Below are 22,408 nucleotides of genomic sequence, written 5' to 3'. Positions count from 1 at the left end.
GGCGATTGTGGCTGCAGGAGAGGGCAGCTAGGGGTGACCAGGCCTGCAGGGGAGGGCAGTTGGGGGCGACAAGGCCAGCTGGGGAGGGCAGTTGTGGGGGACCAGGCCCGTAGGGGAGGGCAGTTAGGGGCGACCAGGTTGGCAGGAGAGGGCACAGCTGAGCCACAACTTCAGTGTACCAACTTCATGTGCTTGATTATAAGACAAGACAATTGAGGTTCCTGAGCTTTTAAGATCTGAGACAGAGGATAAAGGAGGGGGCCTAATGCCAGGAAAGTTGAAAAACATGTGCTCAAACTCTGCTTAACATCGGTGGAAGCAGCCTCATGCGGGGCTGCTATCAGGTGGACATACCTAGCACCAGTTGCTTGTTTCCGTATTTGCTCAATGACTTGTTGGTCTGTGGTCTCCACCTAGATGTTGAGGCTTGCACTGGACTTAGAACACCCAAAATCAACCCAGATTCAGCCATTTTACCACCCCACATGACTTCTAGATGTTATTTCACATTCAAATGCATAGTTTCAGTTCCTGTTTCTCCCAGAACATTAAATGAAAGAACAATCACTTTTATTTTATAACTAGAGGCCCAATGTACGAAGATTTGTGCAAGAATGGGCCTTCCTTCCCCTGGCTGCCAGCACCACCTTCGCTTCAACCAGAGCTGCCTTTCTGCCTTCCCATGCTGCCCAAAGGCCCAGAGCGGCTGAGGCCGTGTGCAGCCCCTTAGCACCTGTGTATGCAAATTAATCCCCCATCTTTGTTGGCTTAATTTGCATACTCCTGATTGGCTGGTGGGCATCACGAAGGAATGGTCAATTTGCATTTTTCTCTTTTATTAGTGTAGATAACTAGAGGACTGGTGCACAAAATTCGTGCACTGGGGGTGTGTCCCTCAGCCCAGCCTGCACCTTCTCCAATCTGGGACCCCTTGGGGGCTGTCCAACTGCCCATTTAAGCCCAATCCCTAAACTGGCAGTCAGACATCACTCTCACAATCCAGGACTGCTGGCTCCCAACCCCTCACTTGCCTACTTGCCTGATTGCCCCTAACCACTTCTGCCTGCCAGCCTGATCACACCCAACCACACCCCTGCCAGCATGATTGACACCTAACAGCTCCCCTGCCAGCCTGATTGCCCCCAACTGCCCTCCCCTGCAGGCCTGGCTGCCCCCAACTTCCATCCCCTGCAGGCCTGGTTGCCCTAAACTGTCCTCCCCTGCAGGCCTGGTCCCCCCCTGCTCCCCTCCCTCCCTTGCAGGCCCAGTCGCCCCCAACTGCCTTCCCCTGGCATTTGGTCGCCCCCAACTGCCCTCTCCTACCAACCTGGTCGCCCCTAACTGCCCTCCCCTATGGGCCTGGTCCCCACAACTGCCCTCCCCTGCTGGCCTTGTTGCCCCCAACTGCCCTCCCCTGCAGGCCTGGTCACCCCTAGCTGCCCTCCCCTGCAGGCCTGGCTGCCCCCAACTGCCCACCCTTGCTGGCCTGGTGCCCCCCAACTACCTTCCCCTGCATGGCTGGACCCTCCCTAACTGCCCTCCCCTGCAGGCCTGGTCACCCCTAGCTGCCCTCCCCTGTTGGCCTGATCGCCCACAACTGCCCTCCCCTGCCGGCCATCTTATGGTGGCCATCTTGTTACCACTTGGGGGAGGGGCCATCTTGTGCAAGGGTGTGGCAGTCAATTTGCATATTACCTCTTTATTATATAGGATTTTTATTAATTTCAGAGAGGAAGGGAGAAGGAGAGAGAGATAGAAACATCAATGATGAGAGAGAATCATGGATCAGCTGCCTTCTGCATGTCCCCATTGGGGATTGAGCCTGAAACCTGGACATGTGTCCTTGACTGGAATCAGACTGGGACCCTTCAGTCTGCAGGCCAACGCTCTATCCACTGAACCGAACCAGCTGGGGCACAATCACTTTTGATTGTGACCACTGAAGTCTCTGCTTGGCTTGCTTAGTGGTCAACTAATGATTGAACAGAGACTTCTTAAATGCTTTCACCAACGTAAGAAATGTTCAAAGCTGTCGAGGATTTTTATCAATTTATTTGAGACAAAACTCGATCTCAAATGCTTCAGCAAATAACAGTTTTGTAGTTTCTTTATTTTTTTTCTAAAGAAACACATTTTAAGTAATGCTAGTTTAACCAATGGAGAAAAAACTTCTATCAAAATATACAATTTCCATTACAGACTAGAAGGCTAATATTTAAAAAAAAATAGTTGTAGGCCCAAAAGTTTGCTATGAATGATAGGCATCATATGATCCCTTTGAAGCACAAAGCATCAGATGAAATCTTTTGCTCCATCGGTGACCTTCTTCATTTGTGATTTTGATAAATTCAGAGCTTGACACTCAGTCTCTAGAAGAAGGTATACCCACTCTTCTTAATCCAGATTTCCAGACGGGAAACCACGTAATTCAGAATCTCAAGTGGGATTTATGCCTTACCATGTACCTATCCAGCGCTTCCCAGAAGCTTAAGAAAAGCCGTCTGTCCGAGTGGCGTTTGTAATAGCTGAGCTCTAACACCGTTACGTCCCACTTCTGCACGTTGGGGTCTAGAGGAACTTGATCATATTTGAGATGGAAGGCTTTAATTTTAGCAAACATGTCAACTGGAGATCCATCAGGCAAAAGCCCTGGCCACCCTTTGAACTGCCAGGCAGGACCGTGCACGAAGACGGCCACGACCCGGTCCCAGTCCTGAGGCGTGAGCTTCAGAGGCTGGTCTACGACCCTGTAGGGCACCGTGAGGCTGAGCGCGGTGCCCCTCGGCTGCATCTGGTCTTTTCTCCTCTGTATCAGAGTTTCATTTTCTCGTCGGCAGCCCTGTTTCTTCTTCTCCTCTGATGGGACGAAGGTCAGGTCCTGCAGAAGGTCCTTTGCGTTCAGCATGGTTATTAAGGAGGTGGCGGCGGCAGGGATTATGATGATGGGGGTCAGAGAGCCTTTCTTCTGATGAGGAGGGGGTCTTGCTTGAGAAACGGGTCTCGGTACTGGCTGTGCCGCGGGGGTCTGAGTCTCACCGGCCGCCCCACCCTCCGTCACGGGCTCCAGCATCATCCCATGGTAGGTGCTTCCGTGTCTTTTCCTTTGAATCGTTCCTGGACATATCTGTTGTAGGCAGCTGGGGTCGGCTGCTTGGTAGGCAATGTGGGAGCCACAGGTGCTGCCTTTGGGGCCGGTGGCTGTTCGGGCGCTCGCCCTGCCTCTCTGGCTTCCACAGACTCAAGAATTGCAAAAATGTCCTCGGCGAAGGTCTTCCCCGTGCTCTGTAGGATGGTTGTCCGTGTCCTCCCCCCTCGCTCTCTGCTGACAATGTCCCGGGTCACATCCACCTCCGCGTCCACAAAGCTCCTCCCTTTGAGAGCGGCTAAGGGACCACCTAGGTCCGTCTTGATGGTGGATCTTTTCTTCGCCATGATTTTGGCTTTGATGGCAGCAATTTTTTCCACGGACATGGTTTCCGACAACGGCCTGATCTGTGCAGGCCGTACAATGCCTTCTCTGTGACCCTGCAAGCGGGCAGCCCACCGCTCCTTGTCGAGGCGCACACGCTCTCCGTCCTCCGTGCGGGGCTTCTTGGCTGCTGCTGACGCGGGGTCCGCAGCGCGCTTCCCCGGAGTGGACCGCTGCAGCCCGAGCTCTGCAGGGGCGCCCCGGTCGATACTCGCCGACCTGGATGCTTCGCCACTGAGATATGCAAGCAGGTCTTTCCGGTCGGGTCTTCTCACCACAGGGATGTTCTCCGTGGCCGCGAGGCGGACATACACGGGATGGGACAGGTGCACGTTGTTCAGGAGAAATAAGACACACTCCAGCGTGTAGTGCTCCCTGGGCCGGCCTTCCGTTCCGGTCCCCCACACCACGTAGTTGGTCTTCACGTCCTTGGGCCAGGAGAACTCGCGGCCAAAGAGGACTTTGTCCTCCTTCACCAAGATCTCCTTCTTCTGGATGTTGTACTGTCGCAGGACACTGAGTACGTCTGCCATCTTCCGCCACCTCCGCCACGGGGGCCCCGTGCACCAGGGCCGCTGCCTCCCTGCCTCACTGGGCCGCTATCTCCCTGCCTCACTGGGCCGCTGCAGCTGCTGCCCGCACCTCCGCCTCCGCCACTGCCACTGCCTCGGCTGCTTATGCCACGCACCCATCCTGCAGTTCCTTTTATACGTTTGAAATTAAGGAGGGGATGTAAAGAAGATTACATGAAGGTGGGAGAAAACAAGACAGGGATTGGATTATAAGATTATGTGCTTTCTTAAGAGAGGTTGCTTCCAAGAAGTCTGAAAAAAAAGAGGATTACTCTGACGTTTCATAGGTGCGTTAACCTAGATGCACATGAATAATAAACAGGGCGTGCTTAAGGCAAAGATAAATATTTTCCTACAGATATAGGCCTGGGACGGGACTGTCCACCAAGACCTGCCGAGTTGGGGATTTGTGACTAGATCACCCTGTGAGGTTACTTTTCAAAGAACCCCCCTTTTACACCCACTCTTTGAACCAATACAGCTCCAATCTCTGCTAGGGACGGTGTGTGCTTTGAGACATGCCTTCAATGCTCTGGCAGGCAGTTTACCACTTTACTGGAGCTTTCGATCCTGTTTATACAGAGCCTCAAGGTCAGCTAAAGACAAGAAATTCTCAATCAACTTGGTCTTTGCTGAGCATGCACACAATTCTGGGAGTGTATGTAGCCTTCTAGGTTTCCAGGACTATGCTGGAGCTTTTCCAAACCCCTTATGGACATGCCATTTCCCAGCTCTTCCTTCCAACGTTTTTGGTCAGCTTGTCGTTCACACCAACTGTTTACACTTCAGACCATGCGATATTAAATGATTGTTGCTGGTTGTTCTTTTCTCTTTCTCCCTTTAAGGTTCTCTCTTTGTCTTTAATTTTTGGCATTTTAATTATGATGTGTCTGGTCATGGGCCTGTTTGGGTTCTTCTTGTTTGGGGTTCTCTGTGCCTCCTGAACTTGTGTGATTTTTTTTCCTTTACCACGTTAGGGAAGTGTTCTGCCATCATTTCTTCCAACACCTTCTCTATGCCTTTCTCCCTTTCTGCCTGTTCTGGAACACTTGGTATTCTAATATTGTTATGTTTCACATTGTTCCACAGCTCCCTTAAGCTGTCCTCCTAGTTTTTAATTGTTTTTTTTTTCTTTTTGGTTCTCTAATTGAGTGATATTCAACCCAGTCTTCTAATTCACTGATTCCATCCTCAGCTTCCCCTAATCTACCATGTATTCCTTCCAATTCCTACCATGTATTCTTTATTTGTGTTATGTCATTCTTTATCTCAGACTGTTCTTTTTTCATAGTTCCTATATCTTTTTTCATGCTGTTGAGCATTTTTACCATCATTACTCTGAACTCTGTTTCAGAGAAATTTCTTATCTCTGCTTCGTTTATCTCTTCTTCAGGAGAATTCTCTGGTTCTTTCATTTGGAGGTTGTTGTTTTGTCTCCTCATTTTGTCTCCTCATGTTTGGGTTTGTGACTATGTTTTAGGTAGATTCTCTACACCTCTCAATCTCTAGTGCAGGACAGTGTTCAAGGCTGTTTCTGATTAATTGGTTCAGGCAAAGACTCAAAGCCTCCAGAGACTGCCTCTGTCTACAGACTAATAGGATTCCAACTTGAATTGCCTCCAGGCAATTGTCCTCAGGTGTGTCAAGGGTTTTTTTTCAATAGGGTAGGGAAGTTGCTTCTGCCTGAAGGCTACTTGTTATTTTTAATCTCTTAAGTAGCCTCAGGGCAAGGTGTTTTCTAATAGGGTGTATCAACTGTCTTCCCCCAGGCAAGGCAAATGTCTATGTGGGAAAGATGACCTCTGCTGGATGAGGAAATGACTCAGCCCAGGAAACTTGGGGTGTCTGCCTTCTGAGCTCTATCTCCTGAGTCCCCAGTCCTGGGTTCTGCTCTCACAGCTTTAGTCCATTTTATCCTCCCTCTGCTGGAACACAAGGTGGGTAACTCCACAGGGAAGTTTGTGCCTTGGCCCTTTAAGAGGGTGCCTGAATTTTTAGGTGCTAATCCCTGGCAGACAGCACACCCTTACTTTTCACAGCTAGATGTTATGTGGGTACCCTCCTCAGTTCTAGTGCTCTCTGCTAGGGGGCCCAGCTTGGGGATTAGATCCCAGAGTTCTCAGTGGCAACCCCCCACAGCTGAGATATCTCTCCTGGACTTTAGTTGTGGTCTGTGGGCGCCCAGCCAGCCCTTTATCGCCTCCGCCCCTCCTACCAGTCTCTATGCAGTCTCCACCTTTGGTCCTCGGGTATCAGGGGTCTGTCCTGTGAGTTTTCCATTGATTATTCAGGAAGTTTTTTTGTATTTTAGTTGTAATTCTAGTTTGTTCCTGAAAGCATGTCTGTGCAGCATCCACTTACTCTGCCACCATTTTTAATCCTCTTTTTGCTGGTTCTTGACAAATGCTTAGTGAAAAGGCAGTTTAAGAAGAGTAAGCTCTGAGTCAGGTCATATAAAGACAATGTCTCTGATTAAAATTTTTCAGGGAATTGCCAGACAGGCCAAATTAAGACTACTCCCTGAAAATCAAGATTTAGAGAAGCATCCACCTCTTTTTGCCCCTTCAGTAAAGGCTATTTTTCATAGTACAATGATTGTGAGGCTATTGGTTTTCAAAGCTGTCATGGATCTGTGGGAGAGGGACCTGGGAATAGGGCAAGATAAAGCAACACAAGTGTTGTTCTTACCAAGATTCCGTTCTTCTTGAATAAACTTTTCTCAAATTGTTGTAGGCCTCTGGCTAATTTCCAGAGTTCAAAAAATTGTTTTTGATAAATTTTTGCTAGTGTTCTTACTTGTGTGGAGATGTGGGTTTTCAGAGGTCCTTATTCTGCCAACCTGAACACTTCCTTAGAAATTAAAAAAAGACATAAATAGAGATATATACCATGTTCATTAATTGAAAGACTTGATGTTATTAAGCTTTTAATTCTCCCCCAAATGATCTATAGATTCCCATGCAATCCTTCTCATAATCCCACCGGGCTTTTTTTTTTTTAGATATTAAAAAGCTTATTCTAAAATTTATATGGAAATACAGAGTACCTAAAATATCCAAAGCAATCTTGAAAAGGGACAAATTTGGAGGACTTGAATGGAGTTTAAAACTTAGTAGAAAGCTCCTCTGACCAACATAGTGTAGTACCAGCATAAGGATCAACAAGTTGGTCTATAAAAATGAGTAAAGGTCCCAGAAATAGACCTACAGTAAGTTGTAATTTGAGTTTTGACAAAGGCAGCACAGTAAAAAGGATAATATTTTCATCAAATAGTTCTGGCACTATCAGACATCCATTTAGAACAAAATAAACCTCAATTTCGGTCTTACACAATACTGAAAACTTAATTTCAGATTATTATACTCCCAATCCTTAAAACTAAAAAAACATCTAGAAGAAAAATTAGCCTATTACATTTTCCCTTTAACTTTTTTAGGTATAAGCACTTGGAGATAAAAGGTTTAAAAGACAGAACTACAAAATTCAATATATATTTTTTAAAGTTAATAAAAAAGAGCACATCAAAATTGAAAACATTCAAAAAAATAAATAATGACAACAAGTTTTGCCCCCCAAAAATTTAAAAACATTCCCATTAAGAAAGTAAGTGTGACACAAACTAAGAGAAATTATTTGGAAATCATATGTCTGACAAGTCTAATGTCCAGAATATATAAAGAATTCTCAAATTTAATGAGAAAAACAACTCAATAAAAATTTATAAAGTATTCTGATAGAAACTATAGGAACAGCCAATGAGCAGATGAAAATATGCTCAAAATCATTAGTCATGTTGAAAATGCAAAGGATTGAATCTGAGTTATGCAGGACTTTTAAGTACTGTGCATTTCACTGCATGAAACTTTTAACTAAGACTAAACAAATATTGAACTCCTTTTGGTAAATTACTTGGTGAACTGTTCAGGGATATAGATCTGATTCTGGACGTTAACTTGAAGTGCATTTTTAAAATGTTGAATTAATGGTAGATTGAATGATAAAGAAAATAATGATTTTAAAAAGATTAATTGTAGAATTTGTTGTGGACATGAGTGTCTGCTGTATCATTCTTTCACCTTTTCTATAAGTTTATCAATGTTTTAATAAAATGTTGGGGAAACGAGATGAAAGAAAATACAAATAGAGGCTAAGTTTCTTGTTTCTGTGTCTGCTCATATGGCCACAGTTGGTTTTGGGCTTACCAAATTTTCTATCCATTCTGTTTCCCTTGAAAATCAGAGTTGCTCTCCCCAGCTTACACTCCCTCCTGGATTTGGTAGGATAACTACCACTCCACACAGCTCAGTCCCACCAGCTCCTTGAGCCCTGGAAGCTTGTTTTGTCTCCAGGCTGGGGCAGCTACAATGACAGTTTGGCCTATCTATGACTGTCAAGCCCAGGTCAGCACAATCATTGCCTCCTTCAGCCATTAATTAATTGCTTCCCCCTTCCCCTCAGGCAGGGAATGGGATTCTGCAAGACCTCCATCATCTCTGCTAACAAGCAGCTCCATGGCAGCTCCAAGGCTGACTGGGATGTGGCCAGAGAGAAGCTGACCTCACCAATGTCCTAACAGCAAGGCTAGATTATCCAAACCTGGAAGTGTGGGAGTGTTACCACCCCCAGAGGCACACTTTAAAGATGAATGGCTGGTATTCTTCTACAGCTGTCAATCAGATTCAATGGATCCACAGGCCTCTCTAGGGCCCTCTCCTGTGATTAAGCAACCTGCTATAAAGTTTTCTTGAAGCCATAGACAGCTCAGTAGTACCCCACCTTTAACTGCTTTCCTTCTGGTCTTTCCCACATCTCCTCTCCACTCGTACTTCCTTGGGATTGTATCTTCAATCATATCTTCACTTGTGTTGTCTAGAAAAGAGACTGAGGCAAATCTCGAGTTCTATCTTGCTTATTCTGCAACTATCTCTTGGTTTTTGTTCTCTCGTGTTCTTCAAACTCTCCAGAGTGGTTCTCTAGAACTGTGACTGAGTATCTAAATTATCAATAAAATGTGCCACAAGTTTACTATAATTTGATAATTCCCAGTCACCCAAAGGAATACTACACACTCCCAAAATTGTAATGTTCAGGACATGCAAAACATTGATACTATAATTTAATCACATTTTAATTGAAAGCATATATTCATATATTGCACAAGGAAGAATTTGTTTTAAAACCTTAATGTTGAAAAGACATGTATAAGAATGTCCTTAGCAGCATATCTGCAATAGCCAAAAGTTGAAACTTTCCTACATAAGAGTATTAGATAATTTTTAAAGATTGTAAAATTAGGGCCCTCGCTGGTTTGGCTCAGCAGATAGAGCATCAGCCTGAGGACTGAAGGGTCCCAGGTACGATTCTGGTCAAGGACACATGCCCGGGTTGTGGGCTCCATCCACAGTGAGTGGTGTGCAGGAAGCAGCTGATAAATGATTCTTTCTCATCATTGATGTTCCTACCTCTTCCTCCCTCTCCATTCCTCTCTGAAATCAATAAAAAAATAATAATGATTTTAAAAAGATGGTAAAATTAGGATTGTCAAATAATACACAAGACATCCATTTAAATTTTAAGAAAATAATAATCTTACAGTATAGGCATATCACAAATGGCGCATGGGACATATTTATACTAAAAATACTTATCTGAAATTCAAATTCAGTTGAGTATCTTGAATTTTTATTTGCTAAGTCTGCTAAACTAACGTATAATAGAATATTATACAACAATAAAAATGACTGAGCTATAGCTACATGAAACAACATGAGTACATCAAGCAGAGTTGTCTTTCCATAAAACTCAAACTTGGGCAAAACGCAACAGTAGTTTAGAGAAATACGCACAGTGGTTACAAGGTGGGGGGAAAAGAGGGCAGTGATGTATAGGCGGCATGAGGGGACCATCTGGAGTAGTGATAAATGTCTCTTAAACTATGTGGGAGATGTAGTTACAGAAAGATTTTCATGTTACTTTAATTCACTGGGGATTTACAATTTTTGTACTTTTCTGTATACATTATAATTACTTTGGATTGTTGTTGTTTTTTAAGAGAGAGAGAGACAGAGAGGAATGGAGAGAGAGAGAGAAAGAGAAACATCGATGAGAGAGAAACATCCATTTGCTGCCTCCTGTATGTCCCCTCCTGGGGGTCAAGCCCACAACCCCAGCATGTGCCCTGACCAGGAATTGAACCTATAACTTCCATGCTCAATCCACTGAGCACACTGGCCTGGCAGGATTGAATTGTTTTCTTTATGCTTTCCTATCTTTATTCTTCTACTTGTTTTTGGTTTTGTTTTGTAATCAGAAAACACTGAAGCAATATTGTTTGTAATTATTGCAATTTGGATGAACAAAAAACATCTTCTGCCACAAAGTTTGGCTGTGAACTCTTTCAGAATTGAGAGAGAAATGAACTTTAAAAAGCTGACTTTACTCATAACCAACAAGATCTTCCCTTCCCCCCTCTCCCCCCCGCAACCCCCATCATTTAGGAGCTGGCCTCTTCTCCATTCCTCAATTTTGAGTAGTAATCAGGGAAAAGAAAACAATTTTTTCCTAGTGGGCTACATAAGTTTTAGAAACATTAGGGATCTTTTTGAAGATTTGACAAAAGGAGCTTTAAAGTCAGGAACTTTGGCAAAACTAAGTTTGAATCAGGCCTGAGGGCAACCTCCTTGGGCAAGTTATTAAAGACCCCAGAGCTTTAATCCTCTCATTTTTAAGCCATTTAAGCCTCAACCTAAGGAGTGACATGCTTAGTCCAGTGCCTGGTACAGAGGAGGCCTTCGATGATTAACATGATAAGCCCACAATTGCTCTCACAAGTCTCTAGTGGAGGGTTCTTCCGTCAGCCTTGAACTTTCTGTGGACCTAAGTCTGCCTGGTAGCATGCCTGAGATTGACTTACTTGCAATTTCTTTCCTCCTTGATTTTTGCAATAAAATACTCTATTAAAATGGGTGGCTGGTGAAATTATATAAATCAAGAGGATTCTTTTCTCAAGACCTCTGAATCATTCCCAGAACAGTCATCTGAGGGAGTTCCTTGTAAGCTAGACCAGCATCTTTGTAAATTTCCTTGGGCAGTGACTGTGAAACTGCCCAAACTACAGGATGCTTATCTTTTTAGTAAAGTAAAATATCTTCTCTTCCCACACCTAATTTAAAAGGGCTGATTTTATTTAGCACTGTGTCACTTGGCTGCCCTCCAGGGTCTTTGAATATTCTGGGGAGAAATGGATGGGGGCTGTGCTTCATTTCTTAAGCTGGCATGAAACAGCAAATGGCAGAAACAGCAGTCTGAAATGTTGGAGATAATTGCTGTTTAATTCTGGATTTGATGAGTTAATGAGCACTGTACAGAAGGCATATGATGGGGCCTCATTTGCAGCCTAAATTGCGTTGCTGTGTGTATTGAGGGAATATACGTATGTCGTCTGTGTGTATCTTTGTAAATTACATTTTTCAGCATAAGTACTAATCCTGCCAAACAATTACAACATTTACAGAATCTGATGCAATCCATCTGTTGAAAAGGCTTTTCTGAGTTTAGGCTGATAAAATATAAAACAGTTGGTGAAGACTGAACAAAAATCTATGGATCTTGATTTTGGGAGCACGTCACGTTCCTTCCAGACTGTGCAATGGGATGACTGGTGAAACGCTTCCAGAGGCTTGTTGGGCTCTTTGGGATGGAGATAGCAACACGGTCTAGGCTCAGCTGCCTTCCGAAATAGACTACTTTCTCACTAAGAACTGACACTAAGGCATGTCCTGTGCACTTGAAATGCAAGGTGTTCAAAGGCATAATCTCTTCCCTTTGCTGCCATTCTTGCCTTTCAGCTAAATCTGGTATATAGTTAATAGACTCAAGGCATCTTAGTTGAATAGACTTCTCCCGTGAGGTTTACTACGGGGGTGAGCTGAAAGGCAATGAACAAGGTGCTTTAAAATTTGAATTTTTGTTTTCAAGACTTGGTATTCTAGTTTGGGTTCTCCCAGATGCAGGCCTGAAACAAAGATTAGATGTCATTGGTTTATTTGGGAGATTCAGGGAACACTGGCTGTTAATGAAGAAGTAATAAGAGGAATGTGGTCAATACCAAATGAATTAGGCTAATTACCCTGTGGGTGGCTGGAGCTTAACCTCAGAAATCATGTAACACACATCCCTCAGGATTGTCCCAGCTGAGAGAGGCAAGGGACCTGGGTACTGCTATCACGGACCTACTAGTATTATGTGCTTCTGTATTTACTATTGTTTGGTTATTTCTTGATGGATCAACTTGAAACATTATCCATTAACTTCCACCCACGAAACTGAGGATTTACCTCACTTAGACACCTCTAGGAAATATCACTTCCCCTCTGTGGGCTTGCCTTCTAATCATTTTAATGGTAGTTTGGGAGTAATAATTTAATTGTTGTGATCAAATTTATCAGTCTCATTTTTGTGCCCTGCTTAAGACTTTCTTTATGTCAAGGTCATGAGATAGTCTTCCAGATTATCTTCTAAGAATTGTATCGTTTTGTCTTTTTATTTTTAGAACCACAATCTATTTGATTTTTAATATGGTGTGGGTCACAGAACAAATTTACATTTTCTCAATGAAAGAATATATTAATAGCATAATAACCAACGAAGGGCTCACTTTCATAATATATAAAGAAAATAAATCAGTAAGAAAAATATTATCCAACAAAAACATGCAAGAATGTTGAAAAAAGACTGCAAATAAGGATATTCTAATGACCAATCAATGTTTTTAAAAGTTACTTAACCTCATTTGTAAGCACAGAAATACAAATTCAAACCATAATAAGAAACAATTGTATATTCTTAAATGACAAAATAATTAAAAAGTCTGACAATAGCAAGTGTTGGCAAGAATGTTGAACATCAGAGACTCTCCTGAACTGCTGGTGAAAACATGAATTATTAAAATAATTTTGAAATTATTTGACACTAGAGGCCCGGTGCACGAAATTCGTGCACGGAGGGGGGGGTGTCCCTCAGCCCAGCCTGTACCCCTCCAATCTGGCACCCCTCAAGGGATGTCCGACTGCCCGTTTAGGCCCGATCCCGGGTGGGATCGGGCCTAAACGGGCAGCCAGACATCCCTCTCACAATCCAGGCTGCTGGCTCCCAACTGCTCGCCTGCCTTCCTGATTGCCCCTAAATCGCTTCTGCTTGCCAGCCTGATCACCCCCTAACCACTCCCATGCCAGCCTGAATAATGTCTAACTGCTCCCCTGCCAGCCTGTTTGCCCCCAACTTCCCTCCTCTGCCAGCATGGTCACTCCTAACTGCCATCCCCTGCAGGGTTGATTGCCTCCAACTGCCCTCCCTTGCAGGCCTGGTGCCTCCCAACTGCCCTCCCCCAGCTGGCCATCTTGTGGTGGCCATCTTGTGTCCACCTGGGAGCAGCCATCTTTGACCACATGGGGGCAGCCATATTGTGTGTTGGACTGATGGTCAATCTGCATATTACTCTTTTATTAGATAGGAGGATAGAGGCCTGGTGCACAGGTGGGGGCCAGCTGGTTTGCCCTGAAGGGTGTCCTGGATCAGGGTGGGGTTCCCTTGGGGCGTCAGCCTGGGCGAGGGGCCTGTGGTGGTTTGCAGGCCAGCCACACCCCTGGCGACCCAAGCAGAGGCCCTGGTAACTGGAATTTATTTACCTTCTACAATTGAAACTTTGTAGCCTGGAGCAGAGCCAAGCCTCCTGCTGGATCCGCGGCTGCCACTTGGATTTGTTTACCTTCTATAATTGAAACTTTGTATCCTTGAGTGGAGGCCTGGGCCTGCCAGAGTGGGTGGAAAGCTTGGCTTCTTCTGTTGCCGGAGAAACCCAATGGTAGCCAATTTGGCTGGGGTTGATTTGCATACTCGCCCTGATTGGCTGGTGGGTGTGGCTTGGCTGGTGGGCGTGGCTTGTGTAGCAGAGTGATGGTTAATTTGCATATTAGCCTTTTATTAGAGAGGATTATCTAGTAAAGTTAAACATACACATACCCTATAATACAGGAATTTTACTCTTTGATGCACATAAGCACAAAGAGATGTGTTCAAGAATTTTATAGCAGTACTAGAGGCCCGGTAAACAAAATTTGTGCACTTGGGGAGCGGGGTCCCTCAGCCCAGCCTGCGCCCTTGGGAGATGTCTGGCTGATGGCTTAGGCCCGCTCCCCGGGGGCCTAAGCTGGGGGGAGCGGGCCTAAGCTGGCAGCTGGACATCCTTAGTGCTACCATGGAGGCGGGAGAGGCTCCTGCCACCGCTGCTGTGCCCACCAGCGTGAGCCTGGCTTCTGGCTGAGCAGCGCTCCCCCTGTAGGTTTGGGCCGAAACCAGCTCTTTGACATCCCCTGAGGGGTCCCAGATTTCGAGAGGGTGCAGGCTAGACTGTGGGACCCCACCAGTGCATGATCAGGACTGGGAGAGAAACAGGAGGTTGGCCAGCTAGGGAAAGACCATGGGAGTACTCCAGTGTGTGTCAGGCCCTGTCTTGTTCAGTCCCGATCAGCTGGACCCCAGCATCAAGCTAACCTACTGGTCGGAGCATCTGCCCTTGGTGGTCAGTGCACGTCATAGTGAGCAGTTGAGCAGCCTTAGCATATCATTAGCATATTATGCTTTGATTGGTTGAACGGCCGAGTGGTCGACCGGACACTTAACATATTAGGCTTTTATTATATAGAACTAGAGGCCCGGTGCACAGATTCGTGCACTGGTAGGGTTCCTCAGCATGCCCTGCTGGGATTGGGCCAAAACCGGCAGTCCAACGCCACCTGCCATTCCTGCGTCCTGCTCCCACTTATCCTGGCCCTGCTGCACCTGCTGTGGACTTGCGCCCAGTCTGTCCCAATTGGGAGAGGCTCGCGCCGCCACAGCAGTGCTCACCAGCTGTGAGTTCTGCGTCTGGCACCTGTCAATCAGCTGAGCAGCGCTCCCACTGACCACTCCTGCATTGAGCATCTGCCCCCTGGAGGTCGGTGTGCATTATAGTGACCAGTCATTCGGTCATTTGGTCATTCGACTGTTTGGTCGCTTGGGCTTTTATATATAGAGATTATTCATTATAGCTCCAGATAAGAAATAGCACAAAAGTACACAAACAGTAGAATGAGTTAATACATGGTAGAATGTGTTTGTAGCAAAGAGAGTGATGAACCTCATGTTATAATTATGAGCACAAGTAACCAACACACACACGCAGTGCATGATTACATTTCTATGAAAATTAAAAAACAAAACAAGCAACAAACAATACCGATGGAAGAACTGTAAGTACAGAGATTATTGCTAATGGATATTGAGGAACCAACTATAATGAGTAAATTAATTCCCTAGAGCTGCCATAACAAAACAACACAGGCTTAAACAACAAAAATTTATTTAATTACAACTCTAGAGGCAGAAGTCCAAGATCAAGGTGTTGGCAGAGTTAGTTTCTTCTGAGACCTCTTTCCTTGGCTTATAGGGAACTCTCTTCTCCCCATGTCTTCACGTGGTCTTTCTTCTTTGCATATTTGTGTCCTAATTTCCTCTTCTTATAATGATACCTGTCACACTGGAGTAGGGTCCACCCTAAAGACCTCATTTTAACTTATCTCCTCAAAGACTCTCTAAATACAGTCACATTCTGAATTATGGGGGGTTGGGACTTCAACTTATGAATTTTAGGGGACACAATTCAGCCTATTGCATTGAAGAGAGGGTATAGTCTTGTTTACCAGGGCTGGAAAATATTTTGCCTCTTGACCTGGTTGGTGATGGTCACATGGGGATTAACTTAGTGGTAATTTATGGCAGGGAACATTTGTTTTGTTTCCTTATTTTGGATGTACGTTATACTTCATGATACAAGGGTTAAACGTAGATACAATTAAGATGTGAATGTCAGGTTTGCTGAGATAACAAACAACCCTAAAGTCTTAGTAGTTTATAACAGTAAACATGTATTTCTCACTCACATTCCTTCTTGGTGGCTGTGAATCTGCTGGACCTAGCCTGAAGGAATAGCCCTTATTTGGGACATGCCATTCTTATGGCAAATAAACGGCCGAATGACCAAATGACCAAATGACTGGTCGCTATGATGCACACCGACCTCCAGGGGGCAGATGCTCAATGCAGGAGTGGTCATTGGGAGCGCTGCTCAGCTGATTGACAGGTGCCAGACGCAGAACTCACATGATTTCCGTTCAAGCAGAGAATAAGCGTATAACATGATCTCATATTATAAAAACATCGGTGACTAATTGTTAATTATACATCAGTAGCGAGGGATATACTAGTAGACTCCTTCTTCCCTGAGAGACACTGCAGGTCAACAAGAAAAGATACAAATGGAACAGTAGGTAGAAAATAATCTGAGACAAAAAAAATATTCAACCATAAAAAGTCAGTACAAAAGTGTAGACTGAAAGAAAACATTTGAGATGCTGATGACAGATAAATACATTTTTGTTAGGTCAAAATATTTCAATACTTTAAAAAATGGAATTGTGAGACCAAAAAAACAAAACAACACGTTGTTTTAGAACCTTAGAGAAGGGAATGTCTAAGTTTGATATTAAATTCTGAAGCCATAAATCTGACTAGATAAAAATTAAACACTGTGAATTAGAAAAAATGGCAATACACAAAGTTAAAAGACAACCTACAAATATTTGAAATTCAAATCACAGGTAATTATATATTGTTGAAAGGAATGTCTGTTATTATCGCAACTTCCACTCCATCTGGCAGTATCTCTCAAAGTTTATAATGCACATATCCTTTGAGTGAGTGATTTCATTCCTAAATATTTAAATACCTAAATGTGCATCCCATGAATAGCACATGTACAAAATATAAGTTATAGAAAGATATTATAGCATTTTTTGTTTAAAAGGGGGGGACAAAATATGGGAAAGAAATCTAAGTGTATACTTCTATAAACCACTGGTAAGAAAAAAATTAGCATATCCATACAATGGAATAACAAGCAGCCATTTAAAAAGACGCTTTTATATTTACTGAAATGGAAAAATCTCAAACTTATATTAAGTGGTAAAAGGGAAAAGGAAGCCACCTTGTGTGGAAAAGAAAATGAACAAGATGTATCTGAAAACTACTAACTTAGTAATTGTCTCTGGGGAGAAGAATTAGTGACTAGAAGACAAACTTTTCACCATTTTGTACCTGCTGTGTGTGTGTGTGCATGTGTGTGTGTGTGTGTGTAACATGTGTCTGTATTACCTAATTATAAACAACCGACCAACAAACAAACAAGCAATCAAACAAACATGAATGAATGAACAACTCAGAAACACTTAGAGAAGTGGTATAAAGAACAGAAAAGATCCCAGGACTTAAAATCAACTGGATCTGGGTTTCAATCCTAGCCCTTACCTGCGAACCCTTTGTTTCTCTGAGTTCTGTAAAATCTAAAGCTGTAAAATACACATCATATACCTAATTAGCAGCCTTGTTGAACCAATCTTCTCTATATATATATCAGACCAGCGACTGTTACAGCAGAACAAGAACAACTGAAACAACCAGTAGCTATAAAGGGCACTGTGACAGCAAACCAGCCTGATCCAGGCCAATCAGCTCCCTGCAACCTCCCACGGCCCCTCCTCCGAGCAGGCCCACCTCTGATCAGCCTCCCCCACCCCACCTACTGGTCTCTGATACAGGGAGCATGCAACTGAGGTGTTTGCTGCCCAATCCTGCTCCCCGGACCCCTCTATGTGCGAAGTGCCTGCATCACCACCCTTGGGCGGAGGCCTGTGAGTGAGCAAAGAAGTGTGGCTGTGCCTGTGGCTGTGCTTGGCCTCCTGTCCTCGTGGATAAGCAGGAAACATATTTACATGCCAGAATCTAAAATCCTCTTTATCGGTAATAGAGCAAATAATGCAAGACCCACATGTGTTTCTAAACAGGACTCTGTCCAGCTGCATGTGAACCCAGATCAAAGGCCTGCTCTCCACCAAGGAGGCTGCAAAGGCTGCTCCTCTCTCGAAAGCATGTAACCTGGAGAGGTTTAAAGGGAAAAGGAGATAAAAATAAAACAAAATAGCAACAAGCTCTGAAGCCACTGCCGATGCTGTCAAATTCTCCGTGTGTTGGTGAGGTCAGAGCTCACCTCCCCGTGCCCGGGGCTCAGACTGTTGAGCCACTGATACTGGGCTCATCTTCTCGGCCACTTTCAACCTCCCTCCAGCTCCTGGAGGCGGGTGGGCTTGCGGATGGAGGCTTCAGTGTTAAAGCAACCCTGTTGGTGTAGCACAGACACGTGGGGCTTTTTGATAAGAGGGAACCCGTAACATCCCCTCACAAATGTGTTTTAAACTGTTTTGAGATCACACTCCCAGCCTTGCTAAAATTTCAGTTAGGTTGATAAAGTACTAAAGAGAGAAGGACACAAATTATCAATATCAGGTATATTATTAGAGATCCTACAAATCAGGGGCAACAACTTTTTTTTTAACCCTTTGCACTTGCTTGCTTTTTTCTCGATTCCTTTATTCTACTCAGGATTTAATTTTTTAAATACCCCAGATTTTACAAAGCACGGCAGTAGAATAAAAAACTGGAGTCTCTTTTCATACAAACTTATTTATTTAGATTTTTTTATATTTCAAATTATTGATACATTCAAAGAGTAATTTTAATCTAGACATCCAAGTGCAAAAGGTTAATAAAGATTCAGATAGTCAATATTTTGGGGGTTTTGGGCAATATGATCTCTAGAGCAACAATTCAATTCTGTTTTTGTAGCAGTCAAGGAGCCACAGTAAATGAAAAGTGTAAAAGTATTTCAAAAACAAGCTGTAGGCTGAATTTGGCTTGTGGCTTTAGTTTGATGCCCCCTGCTACAGACACTAAACAATAGAATATTCTGAACAACTTTATGGGAAGAAATTCAACAGTTTAGAGCAAAACAAATTATTTGAAAGACTCAAATTGTCAAAACTGGTACAAGAAGAATTAGAAAATTAAAATGCCCTGCCCTCGTAGGGTGACTCATTTGATTGGAGCATCATCCTGTACACCAAAAGGTTGTGGGTTCAATTCCCAGTCAGGGTACATACTTAGGTTATGGATTCAATCCCTGGTTGGCATGCATACAGTAGGCAAACAATGTTTCTTTGTCAAATCGATATTTCTCTCTCTCCCTCCTCTCTCTAAAAATAAATAAAAACATATCTTGGAATTTGGATTAAAAAAAAATTGAAATAGCCCCATATCAGGTTTTCTCAACCTCAGCACTATTGACATTTTGGTCTGGATAATTCTTTATGTGTGTGTGTTGTGGGGGGTGGGGAAACTCTCCTGTGTATTATAAGGTTTTCAGCAGTATCTACCCACTGCAAGAAACACAACTCAGTTACAACCCAAAATATCTCCAGATGTTACCAAATATCCTTTATAGGAGTGGTAAAATCACTCTGGTTGAAAGTCAGAATACTATACTAAGGAAAGAAATTTAATTCATAATGAAAAAAGCCATCCTAGGTGCTCTTTCATTGTATTGTTGATATATACCTTTGATTGACTTTATATCGTTTAGACTATCTTACAACTTTATAGATAGAGGTTAACTTGTGGAAAAACTGATGACAATGTCAATCAATAATTATTGTCTGAGAGCAATGCAAATGATTCCCATACACAGTAATGAGCATGAATTTTGTCCAGTAGAGATGGAATTGATTTCCATCCGGTAGAAGAGATAATTCTAAATATTATAATTTATTACTTAATATGATATTAATCATTTTGCAACTACTAGCAAATTCATTTCAGCATTCAGATAATCTAAATCTCTGAACCTCAAATTCTAATTTGAACAAGTACTACCATCTTACTAGTTCCCTCATTATTTAGGACAGGGGTCCTCAAACTTTTTAAACAGGGGGGCCAGTTCACTGTCCCTCAGACCGTTGGAGGGCCGGGCTATAGTTTAAAAAAAACTATGAACAAATTCCTATGCACACTGCACATATCTTATTTTGAAGTAAAAAAACAAAACGGCAAAAACACCCGCATGTGGCCCATGGGCCATAGTTTGAGGACGCCTGATTTAGGATAATAACAGATGAGTAGTTTATTATAATGAAGAAAATCTTTGGCATGTGTTCATTTTATATTTGTACTAGAGGCCTGGTGTACAACATTCATGCACAGGTAGGGTTCCTAGGCCAGGCCGCGATCAGGGCTGATAGGGGCCTTCAGCTGCCAGATGGGGCCTTTTCTCATTCCGCACCACCCCCTGGTAGTCAACGTATATTATAGTGAGCGATCGAACTCCTGGTCTCCTAGTGGAACTCCCAAGGGGACAACTTGCATATTAGGCTTTTATATATAGATGAGTTATGTTTTTCACCTTTTAAATTCAATTTATTGGTGTGACATTGGTTAGTGAAATTATATAGGTTTTAGGTGTACAATTCTATAACACATCATCTGTATATTGTATTGTGTGTTCACCATCCCAAGTCAGGTCTCTTTCCATCACCATTTATACTACCCTCTTCCACCGCCCCCCTCCCTCTGGTAATTACCATACTGTTGTCTGTGTCTATGAGGTTGTTGTTTTTTTGGTTCATCGCTTCACCAGTGGGGCAAGTCTCCTCCCCTCTGACAGCTGTCAGTCTGTTCTTTATGAGTCTGTTTCTATTTTGTTTGTTAATTTATTTTGTCCATTAGATTCCACATGAGTGGAATTATGGTACTTGTCCTCTGGCTGGCTTATTTCACTTAGTTTAATGTGCTCCAGGACCATCCATGCTGTTGCAAAGGGTAAGATTTCCTTCTTGGGTTTTTTTAGGGCGTAGTAGTATTCCATTGTGTAAATGTACAACAGCTTTTTTATCCACTCATCTACTGATAAACACTTGGGCTGCTTCCAAATCTCGGCTATTATAAATAATGCTGCAATGAACATAGGAAGTGCATGTTTTTCATCTTTTGGAAATGATAACTGGCCCTGGCTGGTGTGGCTCAGTTGGTTGAGCCTCTTCCCATGCACCAAAAGGTTGTTGGTTCATTTCCTGGTCAGAGCACATGCCCAGGTTGTGGGGCTCGAGCCCCAGTATGAGGCATGCAGGAGACAGTTGATAGATGTTTCTCTTTCTCTAAAATCAATAAAAATATATTTTAAAAAATAATAATTTTGCAGGCTATAAGAAAATAAATACAGCCCTAGCCGACTTGGCTCAGTGCATAGAGCGTCAGCCTGCAGACTCAAGGGTCCCAGGTTCGATTCCGGCCAAGGGCACATGCCTGGGTTGTGGGCTCAATCCCCAGTGGGGGTCGTGCAGGAGGCAGCCGATCAATGATTCTCTCTCATCATTGATGTTTCTATCTCTCTCTCCCCTTCCTCTCTGAAATCAATAAAGAAATATATTTTTTAAAAAAGAAAATAAATACATATTAGGTGGTAATCTACACTAATAAAAGAGAAACATGCAAATTAACCATCACTCCGCAACACCCACCAGCCAATCAGAGCGAGTATGCAAATTAACCCAACTAAGATGGCGGCTGCCATGGAGCTGGGGTGAGCAGGAGGCTTGGGTTGCCCCGGTGATGGAGGAAGCCAAGCTTCCTGGCTGGCCCTGGCCTCCACTTAAGGCTACAAAGTTTTAATTATAGAAGATAAATAAATCCCAACAAATATGGTGGTGGCCACAGAGCTGGAGGGAGCCGGAAGCTTGGGTTGCCCCTGGCGATGGAGGAAGCCAAGCTTCCCACCCGCCCTGGCCTGCCCTGGCCTCTGCTCAAGGCTACAAAGTTTCAATTATAGAAGATAAATAAATCCCAGATACCTGCTTCCAGCCGGCCCTGGCCTATGCTTGGGTGGCCAGGGGGCATGGCCAGCCTGCAAACTACCACAGGCCCCTCGCCCAGGCTGCCCCACACCCCAAGGGAACCTCCACCCTGATCCGGGACACCCTTCAGGGCAAACCAGCTGGCCCCCACCCGAGCACCAGGCCTCTATCCTGTCTAATAAAAGAGTAATATGCAAATGACTGTCACTCCAACACAGAAGATGGCTGCCCTTATGTGGTCAAAGATGGCTGCTCCCATGTGGACACAAGATGGCTGCCAGTTGAGAGGGACCAGGCCTACAAGGGAGGGCAGGTGTGGGTGATCAGGCCAGCAGGGGAGGGCAGTTGGGAGGGACCAGGCCTGCAAGGGAGGGCAGTTGGGGGTGATCAAGCCTATAGGGGAGGGCAATTAGGGATGACCAGGCTGGCAGAGGAGGGAAGTTGGAGGCGACCGCACCTGCAGGGAAGGGCAGTTGTGGGGGGGGGGGGCAGGCCTGCAGGGGAGAGCAGTTGGGGAGGACCCAGGCCTGCAGGAG

General features: G+C 44.1%; 1 protein-coding gene across 1 annotated transcript; it reads right to left on the bottom strand.

Moving 5' to 3' along the window:
- Positions 1-2,428: 2,428 nt before the first annotated feature.
- LOC129150341 (parafibromin-like) lies at positions 2,429-4,002 on the bottom strand. The gene is given in 2 exon segments (XM_054721366.1): positions 2,429-3,087; positions 3,090-4,002. Coding segments are annotated over 2 exon segments (1,572 nt in total).
- Positions 4,003-22,408: the final 18,406 nt, after the last annotated feature.

The sequence above is a fragment of the Eptesicus fuscus genome, chromosome 9, assembly GCF_027574615.1.
Source record: "Eptesicus fuscus isolate TK198812 chromosome 9, DD_ASM_mEF_20220401, whole genome shotgun sequence".
Taxonomy (NCBI): Eukaryota; Metazoa; Chordata; class Mammalia; order Chiroptera; family Vespertilionidae; genus Eptesicus; species Eptesicus fuscus.
The sequence above is the reverse complement of the archived record's forward strand: the minus strand, read 5'-3'. Positions and strand labels throughout refer to the sequence as shown.